We start from the raw sequence: 19,663 nt of genomic DNA on the forward strand, positions 1-19,663 counted from the left end.
CCTTTATATTATCTATGTAACATATTTTCTATAGATCATCATCTTCATTTGTGATGTGTGTAGCTATTGTAGGCATAGCTAGTATTCAGACTCATATAACTAACAACAAGTAAAACATTGATTTAAAAAACCCTGTACCATAAACTATTATGGGACTAATAGTTTAAATGGAGTCACTAAAGTGGTTTATTGATAATACAGCATGAAAAAAAGTAGCATATTTTAAAACAATACCTTCTCCAAGTTAGTTAGGTAAAGAAGCTGCCCAAGTTTTTTCTGAAGCTGTGATGTAGCAACAGCTTTATCATTTAGTAGTTTTATCCGATTTTGCTCCACCTGAAAAACAAATTAAAATAACTTTATTCTCTCTCAGAATGGTGGAAAATTATATTAAAAATGCATAATTCTCCCTCAATAATATAAATGTGTCCTCTTTTAAGAAAACTCATTTACATGTGAAAACCCAAATGTGCAAAATGGATACTAGATAATATATTTCAATAAGAAATGTATATATTTTTTTGCTTAAAACTCAATGTCAAAGTTTTAAATAGGAAACTTTCCTATACACTTGATGTCAGATATAAAAAAAAAATTAACCCAAATGCTATCTGTGTATCATTTTTCAGTAGTACATCCATGGATAAAGAAAAATGAAATAATATACTACTCTGGCCAGAGTGATTTTAAGAAATCTGGAGAAAAAGCTCAATGCCCCCATCCTCTCTATGGCCTCCTCAGTAGAATATAATAGACAGAACAGGAATATAAAAATAAGATGAATTTGTTAAAAGAACAACACAAAAAACACTTGCTGAGACTTCTATTACAAGTTAAGTGAGCTCTTTGACATCCAGCCACTTCAGTACCCACCTGACCCCAACTGTCTGCCCCTGTACTTGACTGGCAGCTCAGTCCCCCCAGCCTCATACTGTTGTCGAAGTAGGCCCTGTGCTTACATAAGAAATCAGGCCTCACTGAGACATTCAAGCAAATGTTGGACAACTACTTTTCCAGAGCAGAAAGGAAACTCATGCATCAGAAAGAGAGATTAATAAAGGTACCAAAAAATATGGCTGTACAAATGCCAGAATCTGATTAGATAAAACCATCTAAAGAATTTCTTGGAACCTACAATACATTTACAGAAACCTGCTTTTTGGACTTGTATGAAAGACTTCACAATAAAAGAAGTAAAACTTGAAGAGACTACCTGTTCAGAACATTGCTTACAGAAATATTTAAAAATGATGCAAAGAATATCCATGCGATTTCAGGAATATCACATCCAGCAGCCTGCAAGCGAAAGCAGTACTCCTCCTTGGCCAGCCATGACAGAGAAGTCCTGACAGATGGACTTTTCCTAAAAGGTTGCCAATAGCTTTGCACTGGAAATGAAGATTTATCTGATAGAATCCCCTGAAAGCAGTAGCTACCATGCTAACCATCTGTCATGACTGTTTGGCAAATGGAAACCACTGGAAAAACAAATTTGCTATTTACCAGGAATAATCAAAATAGAAGGTCTTATTATCCAATGAGAACAGTAGGATGCAACATTTGTTGAGGCCTTATGATTCAAGAGCTTAACCACTTGATTAGATAATCAATTGTTTCTTCAATTGTGACTATTAATTTTAAAGCAAAATATGTGTTTAATCATGAATGAGATAGAAAATTTTTTTTAAATTTAATAAATCTTTATTGTTCAGATTATTACAATTGTTCGTCTATTTTCCCCCATAGCTCCCCTCCATCTGGTTTCCACCCCACCTTCTGTCCTTACCCCTCCCCACTGTCTTCATCCATAGGTGTACGATTTTTGTCCAGTCTCTTCCCGCACCCCCCACAACCCTTTCCCCCCGAGAATTGTCAGTCCACTCTCTTTCTATGCCCCTGATTCTATTATATTCACTAGTTTATTCTGTTCATCAGATTTTTTTATTCTCTTGATTTTTAGAATCACTTGTTGATAGATATATATTTGTTGTTCATAATTTTTATTTTTACCTTTTGCTTTTTCTTCCTCTGCTTAAAGAATACCTTTCAGCATTTTGTATAATACTGGTTTGGCGGTGATGAACTCCTTTAGTTTTTTCTTATCTGTGAAGCTCTTTATCTGCCCTTCAATTCTGAATGATAGCTTTGCTGGGTAGAGTAATCTTGGTTGTAGGTTCTTGCTATTCATCACTTTGAATATTTCTTGCCACTCCCGCCTGGCCTGCATAGTTTCTGTTGAGAAATCAGCTGACAGTCATATGGGTGCTTCTTGTAGGTAACTAACTGTTTTTCTCTTGCTGCTTTTAATATTCTCTCTTTGTCTTTTGCTCTTGGCATTTTAATTATGATGTGTTTTGGTGTGGTCCTCTTTAGATTCCTTTTGTTTGGGGTTCTCTGCGCTTCCTGGACTTGTAAGTCTATTTCTTTCACCAGGTGGGGGAAGTTTTCGGTCATTATTTCTTCAAATAGGTTTTCAGTATCTTGCTCTCTCTCTTCTTCTGGCACCCCCATAATTCGGATGTTGGTACGCTTGAAGTTGTCCCAGAGGATCCTTATACTATTTTCATATTTTTGGATTCTTTTTTTCTTTTTGCTTTTCCGGATGAGTGTTTTTTGCTTCTTTGTATTTCAAATCTTTGACTTGATTCTTGTGATCCTCTAGTCTGCTGTTAGATCTCTGTATAATATTTTTTATTTCAGTCAGTGTATGCTTAATTTCTAGTTGGTCCTTTTTCATATCCTCGAGGGTCTCGCTAAATTTATCGGTCTTTTCTAGAAAATTCTTGAAAAACTTTATAACCGTGGTTTTGAACTCTATATCCAGTCATTTGCTTTCCTCCATTTCTTTCATTTGTGTTCTGTTTCTTTGTCTCCGCATTTTGGCTGCTTCCCTGAGTTGATAGAGTGGCTTTGTGTGCTAGGTGTCCTATAGGGCCCAGTGGCTCAGCCTCCCCAGTTACCTGAGTTGGATACTCTTGGTGCACCCCTTTGTGGGCTGTGTGCACAGTCTTGTAGTTAAGCTTTGATTGTTGTTGGTATCACTGGGAGGAATTGACCTCCAGGCCAACTGGCTGTGAGGATCAGCTGTGTCTACGCTGGGAGTTCTGTGTTGGAGACATCCTTATGGGAGAAGACTTGCAAAAGTCTCTGTACTCAGCTTGAATGGGGCAGAGTCTCAGGGCGGAGCAGACAGCATTAGTTTCCCATCAGCCCTGCCCTAATAGGCCCCTGTGTCTCAGTGTCCCATGGTAATCGCTGCAAGCACCTCTGAGAGAAAGCTGCCCTCAAGTTCCGCCTGCTGCCAGACAGTCCAGTTTCTCCCCGAATGAGTCTGGGTCCCCAGAGTCTTGCCCGGAACTGAAGTTCAGTGCAGTTGGGAGCTTTTGTCTCCCTCCTGTTTGAGAAAGCCAGCCACGTACTCAGTTGCCTGCCCTCTCCGCGTGCGTGCCTTGGTACCTCTGCCTTCCGCAGTTCCTCTGAGTCTCAGTGTGCTTTTCTCTTTCCTGACAGTCCAGTTTCACCCTGTATGAGTCTGGATCCCCAGAGTCTCGCCCGGAACTGGAGTTCAGCGCAGTTGGGAGCTTTTGTCTCCCTCCCGCTTGAGAAAGCCAGCCGCGCACTCAGTTGCCAGTCCTCTCCGGGCGTGAGTTTCAATACCTCTGCCACCTGCAGCTCCTCTGAGTCTCAGTGTGCTTTTCTCTTTCCTTCTAGTTGTAGAATTTCCACTCAGCTTGCCTTCCAGTGGTTCTGGATGATGTCCGTTTTGTCTTTTAGTTGTAGTTTTGAAATTGTTGTACGAGGCAGCAGTTTAGGTGTTTACCTATGTCGCCATCTTGGTTTTCTCCTCTAGAAAATTTTTTTTATTTGTAAAAGAAAAATAAATGGATATATCACTGAAAAAAAAGGTAGTGTATAATGAATATTATCAATTTTTCTGAGTTACAGTCTCTAAGCTTTATAGAAAGAAAAAGATTTAAAAGATTTAGCACACACAAGGAATATAAAGAAAATAATATTTTTAATATAGAAAAGGTTGGTGAAGTTATTTTTTAATCATGAGATACAAAAAGACACTTATTAGCAGATAAGTTGTCAATATGTGTTCATCATTAGCAAAGGAAAATACTGCAAAAGACATTTTTGGTTGTTCTTAGGGAAGATTTTTCTAGTTCTGCAAAAGCTGACATAATAGGACACATGTGTGAAAACTGACCAAGAGTATCTTTAGGCTGTGTCACATAGAAGGTGTTCAAAAATAGGTGAATCTGCAATCTGGAGAGAAACAAATGAACCAAAATGGTGAATTTTAAGCAAGTATTAGATATGAAATTGCTCATCTTTGACCATTTCTGACCTACATAATCAAATAACTTTATATGGATCAAACTAAGAGAAGAAATTAAACACATACTGATTGTAGAGATCATTGTCCTGACTCTCTATCCTCTATGAATCTTGGGTTTTTGTGCTATTTGCTGTGCTCTTTTCTGTGGTTTACTTGCAAATTACCTCATGTGGTTCAATGATGTGAAGAACAGGTGGGTTGGGCTTTGGCTCCCTAGGATGACGAATTCTTAGACGTTCTGTAGCCATTGCCAGTTCATCAACAGCAGATACACGATTCCTCAGAGCCATCCAGTACTCATGAAGCAACTGGAGAAACAGAAAAGACAAAGACGTTGGTAAAGCACATAATTAAAATTGGTTAAAACCACCAAGATGTGCCTTGGTCAAGTCTTCAATGAGATCTTATGACAGTGAAATTTTCATTAAGTGTCTAAGGTACAAGCAATGCTTTTTAGGAAGACAAAGTATGACTGGAAATCTCCATAGGACACTGCACAGTATTGCTTCTCTAGATTCTTAGGAGAATAGCCAAAGATTCCTTGGTAGAACCAAAGATCCGTATAGCTTAATACTAGGCTGGTGGAATCTCTACTTTATTTTTTAAAGAAATATTTTACTATATTTCACATTTAAAATATGTATATATGAAAACGAGAATACGAAAATACACAAGTGAGTTCTATTATCCAATTACGAAAGAGAACAATACCAAATTTTTAGAAAGCCTTTGTATTCCTTCTTAACCATCTCACTCTTTCCTCGCATATTTTTCTTTCAAATCCCACCTCACTCCCATGGGGTAACCATTATTCTGGGTTGGACTTATTATTTCATATTTTTCATTGACATATACTAATCTCCACATCCTTAATAACATGGATATTTATGTTTCTGATATTTATAGAAGTGACATCAACCATTATCAAACTTTTGATATGCTTTCTTCACTAACATTACACTTTGAGGTAGATCCTGATTGATGTGTGTAGCAGTAGCTCATTCATTTACATTGCTGTAAGAGGGTTTAGTCTGCAATGTTATAGAGAAAAAAGGTACAAAGTTTTGGGAGAATTATAGGATAAGCATTCCTCTGACACAGAGCAAGTGGCCAAACAGAACCAAAAGGAAGAATGTAGAGCTAAGTGGACATAACACAGTACTATCTTTTTCCATGACTTGCTGTAATTAGCTGTGTTAATGTGCTTGTACATTAAAATAGTAATGTGAAAGAAAAAAAATGATTATGAGCCAATGATTTCTATACTCTAAAAATAACTTTCCCAATTTATCAAATATATGAACTGATATAATAGACAGATAGCATGCTTTCTTTTTCTGGATACTTTTATCCTGCTTTAAAAGGCAAGAACTTTAGATTGAAAAAAGACGTTAAATGGAATTATAAATAAAACACTTCTTTCATGGCCTTACCCACCTTACCTACAAAGTAGGATAATGGATTAATAAATCCAAATACAAAGACAAATTAAAAATTAATGAATTCTAGAATCTCATCTCAAGGTCAGAGTTACAACATGAGGAAATTACTAAAGTATTAACATGTAGGGTCACTTTGGGCATTATAAATAGCAATGGTTTCCAGTCTCATCTATTGAGAAATATTTACTATGTTCTCCAATCTTCATTCAAGGTTGTTGATGGTTGGTTTTACTCACAGAGCAAAACAAAATAAAAAATGAAAAAAATCCCTACTCTAATTTCACAGCATAGCTGTGTAAGATCAAGCTAAGAACAGAAGAATGACCATTTTCACAGCTAAATAAAAGGTTTCATATATTTTTATTTTAATAATGATATTCTTTTAGTAACTTAATAAATAGAAGTTCCTTAATTATTCAGTATTATTATTTTTATTTTTCATCATTACAATCATTACATTTTAGGGAAAGAGAAATTATAATGCCTAAGTCTCTAAGCAGATTTTTAAAAACTAAAGAGAAAAGTAGTAATTAAAATTAATGTAATGGAGAACTTTTAATATTGGAAGAAGTTTTAAAATACTGGACCTTATATTCCTTTTTCCAAGCTTCAAAGAGATCCATTGAAGTACTTCCTTCATCAATGAATTCAATGTCAAATCTATGTGATTTTGCAAATGATAGTAGAGCTTTCATAGATCGCTCTGTCTCACTTATTGCCCATAGACCTCGGTTGGTGGTAGGTGCTCGATCATCCACCAGTCCTTCTTCATCTTCTATCATCTCCTCAAATATTGCAGTCTGGCCTTTGACTCTGAAGACATATGAGAACAAAATAACTGTTCAGTGGGTAAAAAGCACTGTAAATTCACATCGGCAGAGCCAGTATGGGAAACAAGGTCAGTAATGAAAATTTCAACTATTTTTAATGTCACGTCTACAAGATCATGCTTGCAAGTCATTGGGAAAAAAAATCACAGCAACTCAAAATGCTTGAGGCATCATAAATTTGATGTTATTTGAGAACCATCTGGCATAATAAATGACTATAAATTCCAGGCTGAAATCTTACTTTGAGAATTAAAACAATATAAAAAACAAACTACTATCATCAACCATACCAAAAAAAAAAAAAACCACCTCAAAACATAAGATATTCTAAAAGTACACTGTCAATCACTCTCTTTTGAGGCAATCAGAACTTAGACTTTTGTCAATTTCCATTTTTGTAAGAGAAATAATTTTGCTAATACTATGGCTATTGCACTTACTACGTAGCTTAATTCCTTACACAGGATGAAGATTTCAAATCTGTGTTGGAGAAAGTATATTAATAATGAGAGCTAACATTATATAGGACACTAACCATGCATCAAACACTCTGCTAAGCAATTATGTGCATTTTCCTATTTAATATAAAAGGACAACTCAGTGAAGTAGTGCTATTATTATATGCATTTCATAAATGATGATACTTAGACTTAGAGAAGTAATCTGCCCACAATAGTGGGCAGGGATTTGAGTTGAAATCTGTTGGACTCCAGAGTCTGTTACTCCCCTAAACTATCTCTCAATTAGACACTACTATATGACATGAGCATTTGGGAGTAAACTTCTGCATAGGTTAAACAGAGTATGCTAAATAATCAAATGCCAAAGTTTATTGAATTGCTTTAATAAGAGAAAAAAAATATAAGAAAGATTACTATAAAGAAAATATAGTCTTCTAATTTAAAACATCAAGTCTTGTAAATGTCTCATTTTCCTGATGGGAAATAATCAGAGAACTTACGTGTGAGAAAATAGCTTTGATTCATACTCTGTGAACAATTCATCAGCCTTACAAAAGACACAGCTGGAAAAGAAGAAACTGTCAGTAAAATATTCACAAACACAACCAGCAATCAGGTAATTTCTACAAAAGGCTAAGTATTTTGTACTTCACTTTTTCTTTTCAACAAATATGCAGTTTTAGGGGGAAAACAGATTTTCAGTATGTGATCCTTTAGCGTTTTTTTTTTTTTTTTTTTAAGTTAGATTAATGATATGCATATCTCTACTTCTGTCTGAATTCAAATGAAAAAAAATTCTATTATATAAACCATTATTTCTTCTCTCAGAAGAAATCTAGCCTGCCCTAGCTGGTTTGGATCAGTGGATCAGTGGATAGAGCACTGGCCCGAGGAAAAAGGATCCCATTTGATTCAGGTCCAGGCACATAGAAGCTCAATCCCCGGCCCTGGTCAGGGTATGTGCGGGAGGCCACCAATCAATGTCTCTCTCTCACTTCAATGTTTCTCTCTCTCTCCCCCTCCCTTCTATTCTCTCTAAAAATCAATTTTGGGTTAAGGATTAAAGCAAGCAAGCAAACAAACATATAAAAGAAGAAGATATTTGGCCTAAAGGAATGATGCCATTTCATCCAATGCTTTCTCCTAGTACCTACCAGTTGAGAGGAAGTCTAATTGGTCGGAGGTGGCAGATTGTTGCAGACTCAATAACATTACGAGATGGAGGTCCCTCCAAGTTTTTAACAGCCTCTCTTACTAGCTTCTGGAATTTATTTAGTTCTTCCATTTGTGTTGTTAGTAAGAACTGAAGACCTCTGCAATCACGGAACCTAATTTTCCATCACCAGCACCAAACACAACACAAAGAAATAAAGGTCAATTTCTTCAAATTCAGAAAATGATTGCTAAACAGAAAAATTGCAACATTTTACCTAGTCACACTTTAGTGAGTTTACCTTAGGAGCGTATTCTATTGGTATCTATTAGGCACAGAATAATAACATTGGATTATCTACTTTAAAACGTCCGATAGTTCCTGATATCAGGAACTAAAAAACAGTACTCAAAATCTTCTATGTCTGTCTTAGATGACTTTGAAAGATCATGATTGCCATTCTTTCTTTTTATTGCTGAATGAATAGAGGCATTCTAGCTCTATGTGGAGAGGTGACAGCAGGATGAAAGATAAACACAGAACATTGGGGAGAAAGAAAATTAGCTAAAAGATATGTTACTTGTTACAAGACTTTATATATGCATGTGTGTGTGTATTTTCAGAATTTATGATATATTAGGCATTTTGCCAAGCATGAATCCTGTGTAATCTCGATAGGTACTATGCTCACGTTATTGAGAAAGCTTAACAAATTAATTTAAGTTTCAAAGTTATTATGTAGCAGTTAGAAGTTAAATTCAAACAATACTCTTTAACTATTCTGATAAACTATGGATGAAACAGACTAAGAAAAGAAAAGTATGGATGTGTGTATATGGATTTATGAAAGGAAAAAGAAAGCCTAAAATAATAAGAAATTAGAAAATGGGAAATACAAACACAATTTGTTTGCTTTTTAAATTATGAGTATGTTCTTCTCCTTCCTAATATGCCTTTCCTTCAAATTATTCATAATAGCTCACTCTTGTTCCTGAAGCTTCTCCAACATTTCCAAATACTAATCTATTTCTTTCTGTCAATGGAGTTTATTAAAAATACCACTCATTCTAGTACTTTGTTATGTTCAGTTTTTATACAGTCATATTTCTCAAGTTATTTATGAGTATTGTCTTCTCATTAAACTAAACTTTAGAAGGTAGGAATTAGATTATATCCTTAAAAAAACCCTATATTCTTATGATAAACTTTTCACTGAAAACCAACATTAATCTAAGGCTAATTTTCTGCTGGGATGTGATGTGAGAAGCAGTAAGATTCTCTCTCTGTTCTACCCACCTAGAATTAACAGTCCTGCCACAACACCTAAATTTCCCACATCAGACAGATATTCATTTGAGTCAGACCACTAAGGGTACTTTTGATAAAGAGTAAATTTGTTCTTAAGGAACAATTATTCACCATTTCTATATCTAGAGCAATAATCCAATTTACCTATAAAGACCCAGAAGAATAGTGTTGATGAGAAGAAAGATGGGGAAGAAAGAACAGGTAACTCTATAATATAAAACCTGCCACTGTGGCACTAGGATGCTTACAATTTAGGGAATGAATTACATAAAGAAGCATGAATGTCTTACTAAGGACAAAATTCTCCAAAACAAAGTCTATTTCAAAACTTTGTCCAACAAAGATAAAAAGAAAATACTTTAAGCAGATTAAAAAAAAGTAGTAAAAAGAGTATTTTTAAGTGACTAATAATATTAAAAAAGGGTTTCTCTTTTAGACTTACACCTAATATTTTGGTTTGACGTGTACTCAACAATATAAAATCTAGATGTTTGTAATCACAGTATGTTCCTATATTTAACCGAACCTCTTAATAACAAATGATCTGAACTTTTGGGGTGGCTACTCATACAGTTATTCTATTTTTTAGTATTTTCTTACTTCTCTGACATAGAAAGCTTGCTAGTTTGTTGCTTGTAGTTGCTGGTTATTTCATTTCGCACTCGTTGGACAAGCTCCTCATCAATAGAGAATTCCACTGCTCTGTGGATCACATTCAGCCACCAAGGAGAATTAGAATAAATCTGTAAAAAAAGACAACAGCTGATCAATTAATATTGCTGTAGTACTCACTATATTTCTATCCCTTGGAAAGGTGCTATGAAAAATTCAAAGGTAGCAATAAATGCTACTCTAAAGGGAATTATAATAGTGGTGAATCAAGTATACATTTTTTATACACAATGGGTGAGTACAACTTTTCCATAATATAATTAAAGAGAACACCTGTTTCCTGACTACTCTAGATGAATGAGAATTTCTTGTGCAGACTTGTATAATAAAGTTGTGCTAAAAAATATTTTACCAAAAAGAAAATTCAGTACTTCCTCCATATATTTGAAAAGGTAACAGGTTTCTTTCTTAATATAAAGACATTATGCTAATACTCAACTAATTGAACTAGATTCTACTCAATAGTCTATGACAACTAACAAAATTATATGCCTGAATATTAAATAATTAATGAAATTAGGAAGAATAAAATGTGGAGTAACTGGTAAATATAAAAAAAAAGTGTATTTTGTGTAGCCTCCTCTTTAGACATTGCTACCGATTTCATAAGAGGGAAATTTTAGAAATGACAAACGGCTTGTATTAATAAGAAAAATACCTGTGGTTCTAATGTTCTGACATCTTAAAAGAAAAAATTTTGGCAACATACACATCTAAGAGTAAAAGAAGATTATGAAAGTCTTTATCTTCTTTTAAAAATAACTTGTTAAATATACCCAAGGTAAAAGAAACCTATTATAGCTTATAAGAAATAAAGAAGAGTAACTTCAAAATAGGTGATTCATCTATGCATCTGTTCATTCAATTAATAAACATTGCTAACAGCAAATAAACTTTTATTGTGGGACAGGCACCATATTAGGGACTTAGAATTCCAACATGACTATATAAGTTCAAGTGTGTCCCCACACCAAAACAAAAGCTAAAATGCTATGTCAAGACACACATAAGAAAGTCATTCTGGAGACATACCTTTCTTTGGAGCTCACGTATGGTCTGCTGCACAGGCAGCAAAGCTTGCTGTGCTTCAGCAACCTCAGTGTTACACTTGCTCATATAATGCTCCCTCAGCTGTCTGGCCTGTGTTAAAACAGCAAACAGTATAAACTTTCACTCCGGGTCTAGAAAATAACTGAATATGGTGTTTCAAGAACAATGTGGTTATCTTATATTAGAGGCCTGGTGCATGAATTCATGCACGGGTGGGGTCCCTTAGACTAGCTGACGACTGGGGTCAAACTGAGGGGTCTGGCCTGCCAGGGGGAGGGACCGCAGGAGGTTGGCCAGCTGGCCCTCCCTCCATCGGGGCCAATGTGGGGGTGGTGGTTGGCTGCGGGGAGGGACCACAGGAGGTTGGCCCCAGCAGCAAGCTAACCAACGGCCAATTCTGCAAGGAATTGGGCTCCCTCCTCCCTCCTGTCTGGGTCCGGGGTGCGGGTGAACCAGATTCAGGGCTGTCAGGCCCCCCCCGCAGCAAGGTCTGGGTCAGTGCAAGTCATAGCTACCAGCCAGTTGTCTGGTCGTTCTGGTCATTCGGTTATAACTGTTGCTTAGGCTTTTACATATATATATAGATATAGATATTTAAAGGTACTTAACTCATTTTAAGCATAAAACTCTACAAGTACACTGTAGAGAACATAAAAGCTATGACAGAAATTCCTGAGATACATATTTAAGAGAACACCTCTACCTGTTAAGTCACAAAATTCAAGAAATCCCACGGGTTTGCTCCCAAAATTTTACCAACTTTTTAATTTAAAAAAAAAAAAAGGGAGAAAAAGAGTAATATTTAAAACTATGAGGTGAAACAAGGATACCTTTCAGAATCTCTTATCTGATTGATTTTAATTTCTTGGAATTTCATTCAGTTGAGAAATAATACTTGAGAATATGCACTAACACAGGTGTTATAGATTGACTTGTGCTCCCCCAAAGTACATATGGTGAAGCCCTAACCCCCAATGTGACCACATTTGGAGATGGGGCCTTTAAAGGTGATTAAATGTGTAAATGTGGTTAAATAAGACCATAAGGAGGAAGCCCTAGCCCAATATGATTGGTCTCTTTAAAAGAAAAGAGATAACAGGGATGCAAACAAAGGGAAGGCCAGGTAGGGACACAGCGAGAGGGCATCCATTTACCAGCCAAGGGGAGTCCTCCGGAGAAACCAACGCTGCTGACAGATCTTAGGCTACCAGACTCCAGAACTGTGAGAAATAAATTTCTGTTGTTTAACCCTCACAGTCTGTGGTATTTTGTTATGGTAGTCCTAACAGATAAATGCAACAAGGATCTAAAAACTCTTTCCCTTTCAACTTAAGGAGGATCACATAATTTTCAAGCAATAGAAATACTGAAAAAATTGATTCTTATAAACCAGATACAACTAGACCACTTTTGACTTAAAAAAAAAAAAAGTCAATTTCGTGATGTTTGACTGAACAGATACACCTCTCTGGACAAGGCATTGCTGCTCTAGGCTCCCATTACTTCATTTAGAAAAGGAAGAGGTTGAAGTAGATGATTTATTTCTTAGATCGTGTCCAGTTTTGAAATACTCTGCCTTCACATTCTATGCGAGTTAGGCAAAAGAGATAATACATGGAAATGAACCCTCCTTCTCATGGTGCATTTTTTCCATTTCCTCTCACAAACTTCCAATTAATTTCTATTAAAATTCATTGGCTATAATTAGTTGGTCATTAAAGTCAATAGACTGGACTATCTCCCAGAGTTGCCTGTGACTAAAGGCAGTTAAACAGAGTGACTGGTTATATGCAAAAATTAGATGCCTGCAATGGGAATGAAATTTCACTCGAAAATTTCTAACACGTAGACTGCCATCTAACATTAAGAAAAGACTGTACATACTTATACAATTTCATTTTGTATCTCGTTGATTCAAATACAGGCTCTGCTGATAGGTTCAATCCATTTCACACATCTACTACTCTTTAGATTTAAGCTTTGCCATCTTTCTTTGACCTTTTAGAAGGCAAAAATCCATGGGCAAATTAGCATAATAAACTTATTAACAATTCACAGTGAATTAATTTATAATACCACTCTTTCCAGAGAGTAAATACTCATTGCAGAGGGAACTTCTATAAGAAATACCACTGAAATGTGAATTTACTGTCATAAATAATAAACAGAAGGGTAGTGAAAGTATACAACTTACTATTATTACTACGTTTTTTGCTGATCTGTCATGAGATCAACAAGGTCTTTTTAAATTTGTTGTTTATTTACATTTTATGCTTTGACTATTAACAACCATGTCTACGACAAGTGGTTGCCCTATAGCTGCAAGCAGATCAGCAGAGAACTAAAATACTATGGAGTATTGTCTTTCTCTGCCATCCAAAATCATCATAGCAAAGTTAGAAATGTAAAAGCAGCAGGAAAACTCGATTACCTTTATTTAAATGTTGTATGCCCTATGAAATATGAATGAGGTGGAGCATAAAATCTGAAAAAAAATATTCTTTAACAGAAAGAATGAAAAATAATAATTACCTCTTCCTCAAGTCTGCCATCTCGCAAGGTAGGAGGTATCCCTGGGTGCTTGTCTGCCAATAATTCCATCAAATTATGAGTTGCATGAAGTCTCTACAAACACACAAAAGGCAGTAATTATGATAGCCAATGCAGAAAACTCTAGGGGGGAGAACCTACTGTTGATACGGCATGCAGAGGACTAAAACCACATAAACATATTACTGATTTGAGTACCGACTTTGTCAAAGAAAACCGAAGTCAGTTTTATGGTAAAGGTCTTAATTCACAATGTCAAAAATTTTCTTCAATTAAAAATCTAGTCTTATGAAATATGTCTATGTATTTAGCAGAATATATAATATAGGTGTATTTTTTCCTATTATATATGCATTTGCCTATAAGGGGAACAATGAGTATGCCAAATAAGTGCAATAAAATGACAGACTGCACAGACTTGATTCTTCTTCTGGGAAATGAGTCTGGATGAGCCTAGCAATTACATTATGACACAAATAGGGATAATGAAATACATAAGAAAACAGGCCTATGACCTAGACCTGTTGAACTTAAGGGCTGAATAAGGAGGAGAGCTGGAGGTGAAGATGGTATAGGACCATGGTCGGCAAACTGCGGCTCGCGGGCCACATGCGGCTCTTTGGCCCCTTGAGTGTGGCTCTTCCACAAAATACCATGGCGAGTCTATTTTGAAGAAGTGGTGTTAGAAGAAGTTTAAGTTTAAAAAATTTGGCTCTCAAAAGAAATTTCAATCATTGTACTGTTGATATTTGGCTCTGTTGACTAATGAGTTTGCCGACCACTGGGAAAACTCTATCTTATATCTCTGTATTTAATATAAGCCAGACTTCTCACTGTGACATCGAGTCTGCAACTGGCTAGAGACCCCGGGAGTCAAGGGCTATGAGAAAAAATAAAGTGAAAGTAATTTCTATTTCTTAATTTGGAAAGACAGGTAAGGGTTAAAGGATCAGGAGAGTGTTTTTTGGTAAGATTTGATTTGGTGCCAGTGATTTGAGACTACAAATGTTACTCTGTTTGGCTGCAGATTCTCATAATTCTGAGCCATGGTACAGATCTTTGTAGAACTGACCTTTGAAGAGTAACCTCAACTGTTTTAGGTCTTTTCAACATGGCTTCATAGGTAATACAGTCAGAAACACTATCAGATTTAATAACAACAAATGTGTCAACACCAGAGAAACAAAGCGGTAGAAACTTGGCTCCTCTGGTCTATGTGTGCTTGTGCAAGAAGACTTCCGGTGCGTTCTGCACGAGGTGGTGGGATGGGTTGGGAGAAATACTTGCCTCTCTCCATCCCTTACACCTTTTATCCCAAGGGAACAGAGTGCTGGACAGAGCAGAATATTCAGTGGGCCATGCTTCACCACAAGGTGGGTTGTTACGCCCAAAAGGAAGAACCAGGCTGGTTGCTTACTCTTGAACTTAGGCATCTGGACTTATCTGTCTTGTCCACTCTTGTACTTTGGTTTCCTTTATTCAGGAGCATGATACCTTTGCATTTCCTCCTTCTCCCAAGAGGCAAACACATTTGCTTAAAGTCCAGGGCCTGCCTTAGGCACTCCTTATCCATGCAGAATATAAGCAGACTTGTATTTAATTTTCCCTCTTCTTCTCTTCCCCCCAAACACACCTCCTACTACCGGCTCAAGCACATGTGAAAATGTAGGTCCCAGAGTCTCGATTGTGAATGATAAAGAATCTCAGCAGGGACTCAAGCCTAAACTTACCAATGTTAATAAAAGTGGTTCTTATTCACCATTCTGCTAGAGAATCTTGCCTATATAAATCCACTGGACAGAACCAAGAATGGGAAGAGATTCAATACTTAAATGTTATAATTCAAATATCCAAATCTCCCTCAAAGACCACCAAAAATTAAATTAGAAGATCATTGGATAGATTTTATTATTAGTTAGTTCCATTTCTGAGTTTAACTCATTTTCTTTACTTTTTGGTGAAAACCACGCAAAGAAATATGTTGATGTTCACATGCAAAAGTGATAAAACTGACCTCATTCTTTGAGGTACAAATAATTCAAGCTGTTTTTCTAATGTAGGTTAGATTTAGCTAGTCAGTCTTGTGCCAATATCATCCTGAATATATGGAACAGTAATGATTCTCAATCTTTCATGTACAGTCAGCCCTCCATATCTGCAGGTTTCAAATTTGCACATGCAACCAAACATGGATAAAAAATATTAAGAAAAAACAATCCCAGAAAATTCTAAAATGCAAAACTTGAATTTGCCACACACAGAACTGAGCACTACGCTGAACCTACACAAATGAAGTGATGTGGAGGCACATCGCACTGTAGACTACATGTAAATACAGGTGATTTGCAAAACTATGCCATTACATAAAAGGGACTCGAACATCTGCAGGTTTTGGTATAATTGGTGTGCGTGCGTGCGTGCGTGCGTGCGTGCGTGCGTGTGTGTGTGTATCCTGGAACCAATTCCCTGAGGACACTGAGGGAGAACTGTATATGCAAATCATCTTGGGTGCTTACTGAAATAACTGAATCCCAAGCTTAATCCCCAAAGATTATGACAAAGTCCACTTGTTACCCTTCATCATCTTAAATATTCAGAAATATTATTTTGTAAAAAAACAGATAAAATATTGATTTGAAACTATTTAGCTTTACTTACTTGGAGTGAATCAGTTTTGAGTTTTCTTTTGTGTTCCTCAGATGAACGCAACACCTCTCTGTACAGTTCTGCTGCCAATGCATACTCACCTGAAGCATTGAAACGTATTTAAAGCATAACAAAGTCATATTTAGCTCCCAATATATCTATATTTAAAAATGTCTGTAAAAACATAACTTAGTCATTAAAACTCACTATTTTTTTTAAAAGGAATTTGACTGGGTGTTAGCATGATTGCCCCAGTAAAAAAGCTGATGATGGGTCTTTGCAACATGGCTTCATAAGTAATACAGTCTTTTTTTGTGTGTGTTAATTTCACAGGATAGAAAACCAGTCAAATGTATTTATAATGTTTTAAAACTATACTGAAAAACAAACTGGATTAACTGCTAATTTAGACAAATGATTTTCCTTTCATTGAAGTTAGTGAGTACCATTTAGCAGTCATTATGATGTTTGAAATTAGGACAACTTTGGGGTGATTATAGGTATTTAAAAACAAATATTCAAAAATGCTATGACCAATCAACACATATTTCTCAGAAAAATAATATACTCTTCTTGGTAAGTATTGTTCTTCTTGGTGGCCAAAATAATTTGCAATTAAAAACTACATTTCAAAAACTTAAGAGATTCTTCTTTCCATTTCTGTCTACACAAATCACCATCAGTCTGAGATCTATATTGTTTTATATTATTCATTAGCAGCTCAATCAAATAAAATAATTTAAAAAGTATTAAAAGTATATGTTGGCAAACTATGGCCCATGGGTCATACCTGACCTTCTGTATTTTTATAGGAACCATGAGCTAAGAATGGTTTTACATTTTCAAATAGTTGAAAAAAATTCAAAAGAATAATACTTGGTGAGATGTAAAAATTATGTGAAATTGCCCAGTCAGTGTGGCTCAGTGGTTTCCAGGCACAGCTGGATTCTAGGTCAGGGCACCTGCCTGGGTTGTGGGCTCGTTACTTAGTAGGAGGTATGCAGGAGGCAGCAGATATCTCATCTATGTTTTTATCTCTCTATCCCTCCCTGCTCCTCTCTCTAAAAATCCATTAAAAACATATTTTTTAAAAATTATGTGAAATTAAATTTCAGGGTCCATGCATAAAGTTTTATTGAATCTCAGTCATGCTCATTTGTTCACGGCTGCTTTTGTATTGTAACACTAGAGCTGAGCAATTGCAACAGATCTATGGCTTACAAAGCCTAAAATATTCATTTTCTGGTTCTTTCAGAAAAAGTTTGATGACACCTCAATGAAAGGAGAGATGAAACATTTTTAATGGCATGAATAATGAAACCTATCGTATTTGCTGCCTAGGGAAAAATTTTAAACTGGTAATTTATAAATATAATTAAAATAAAAATCTAAAAGTGGCAAAATCATGAAATACAAAAAATGGCAGAGATATTCTAGTTTTAGTTTACTGAGGGGGGAAAAAAGCTTTTACTTCATGATCATCAATACACTTTCTTTTTTAAACTTCAACTTAAAGTTTTATTAACGTCATAAATTTAGGATTTTGTTCAGAGCCTGAGTTTACTCTTTCTCTCTCTTTTCTTCTCTTTCTCAAATTTGTAAATTTTGTTGTTTGTTCTTTTTCTTTTTTGTTAATGCTAATTATATATAACTATAAATATATATTTTTATTGTCGACTATACATAACATAAAATTTACCATTTCAACCATTTTTAAGTGTGCAGTTCAGTGGCATTAAGTAGTCACACTGTTGTGCAAAACATTTGCTTTTATACCATTGCTTTATATGGAGTTCTACCAGTTACCTAATACAAAGCTTTCTAAAGATACATTTTCATACTACTTTACAGTCAGCCAATTTTTATTCACTTTGGTAACAAAGATTATTTTCACAATAATAAAATCACATTGTAATGTAGGAGCAATACTCATTACAGTAACACAAGGAGACCTTTTTTTAGTTTTGAAGACTCTTGTGAAGCTTTGCAAAAGACATATAGATTCTATTAGCATTTACACTATCATTTGTAGAGAATTATTCACTAGTCAATTCTCCTTTCATAATTACTATAGCATTTAAAGGTGTAATGACTAACTTATAATGTAAGCAGTTGAATTTGAACTATTCACTATATCTATTTTTTGTTTGTTTTTTTTAAAATCCTCACTAGAGGATTTCTTTTTCCCCACTGATTTTTCAGAGTGAAAGGGAGGGAGGAGGAGGAAGAGGAGAGAGAAACATCGATGTGAGAGACACAGTGATTGCTTGCCTCCCACACGCACCCCGCCCAGGGCCGGGGATCGAACCTGCAACCTACATATTTACCCATGACTGGGAATCAAACCCAAGACCCTTTGGTCCACTCTAACCACTGAGCATAATCAGCCAGAGCTATAATATCTATTTTTTATGCTTATTAAAAAAAGACGCTTTCTTGGGAAGACACAAAAATATGCATATTCAATAAGTTATACAATTTTAAGTCAAATTTGGAAACACCCACTCCTTGCCACTTGATGGCAGTAACATTTCCAAGTAAATATAGTCTACTGCAGTTGATATTGGCAACCTAATTTTCTCCAAAAAATATGTGCAGAAAACACATGGTACAAAATTAGAATACCATGTTTTTAATACCATAATCAGTGAGGACTTAGAATATGCATTGCGTATCATAATCCCTGTGGAGTTTGAAATAAATTTTATATCTCCATTGTCTGGTCTCTATATTGGAAGACTTTAAATTAAGTTAAAGATATAATATTACTTTAAAAATGTATATTGTTTAACATAGTACTGTGAGGTTAAGCAATGGAAACTAAAAGCAGTAAATCCATCCCAGTAAGTTTATAATTACAATTAAGACTGGACATATCCTTTGTTAAGGACTTTCTGATAGGAATTTCTCTTAACAATCAGCAATACTTTCCATCCACGGAAGACCAAGAACTACAGTGAGAATGCAGTGGAAACTATCTGAAAAGAGCAGTGATGTACTCCTCTTGTGCCACAGCATGGTATCTGCCGCACAGGAACCAACTATATGCTGATCCTGCCAGAGTGTTAGTTTTTGGAAATAATCAGATGAAAACACCTTTTGCCCAATGTCCATATCATGTCCTCACAGTAAGGAAAGGAAGACAATAAATCTGAAAAGGAGACTAAAAAATAGGACAAGTAAAGAAATTCACTGTCTCAAGTTCT

At 35.6% G+C, this 19,663-nt stretch overlaps 1 protein-coding gene across 5 annotated transcripts in view; it reads right to left on the reverse strand.

The window, feature by feature from the left end:
• The window catches only part of SHPRH (SNF2 histone linker PHD RING helicase), a 75,007-nt gene that overhangs the window by 24,649 nt on the left and 30,695 nt on the right, over positions 1-19,663 (reverse strand). For all 5 annotated transcript variants that reach the window (XM_080664447.1, XM_080664446.1, XM_080664449.1 and 2 more), the window contains 9 exons: positions 16,470-16,558; positions 13,794-13,886; positions 11,244-11,351; positions 10,140-10,282; positions 8,233-8,406; positions 7,579-7,641; positions 6,375-6,600; positions 4,510-4,653; positions 235-336 (listed from right to left, as the gene is read on the reverse strand). In XM_080664447.1, coding sequence (XP_080520573.1) covers positions 235-336; positions 4,510-4,653; positions 6,375-6,600; positions 7,579-7,641; positions 8,233-8,406; positions 10,140-10,282; positions 11,244-11,351; positions 13,794-13,886; positions 16,470-16,558 — 1,142 coding nt within the window. The remainder of the gene's footprint in view (positions 1-234; positions 337-4,509; positions 4,654-6,374; positions 6,601-7,578; positions 7,642-8,232; positions 8,407-10,139; positions 10,283-11,243; positions 11,352-13,793; positions 13,887-16,469; positions 16,559-19,663) is intronic.

The sequence above is a fragment of the Plecotus auritus genome (genome assembly GCF_963455305.1).
Source record: "Plecotus auritus genome assembly, chromosome: 4".
Lineage (NCBI taxonomy): Eukaryota > Metazoa > Chordata > Mammalia > Chiroptera > Vespertilionidae > Plecotus > Plecotus auritus.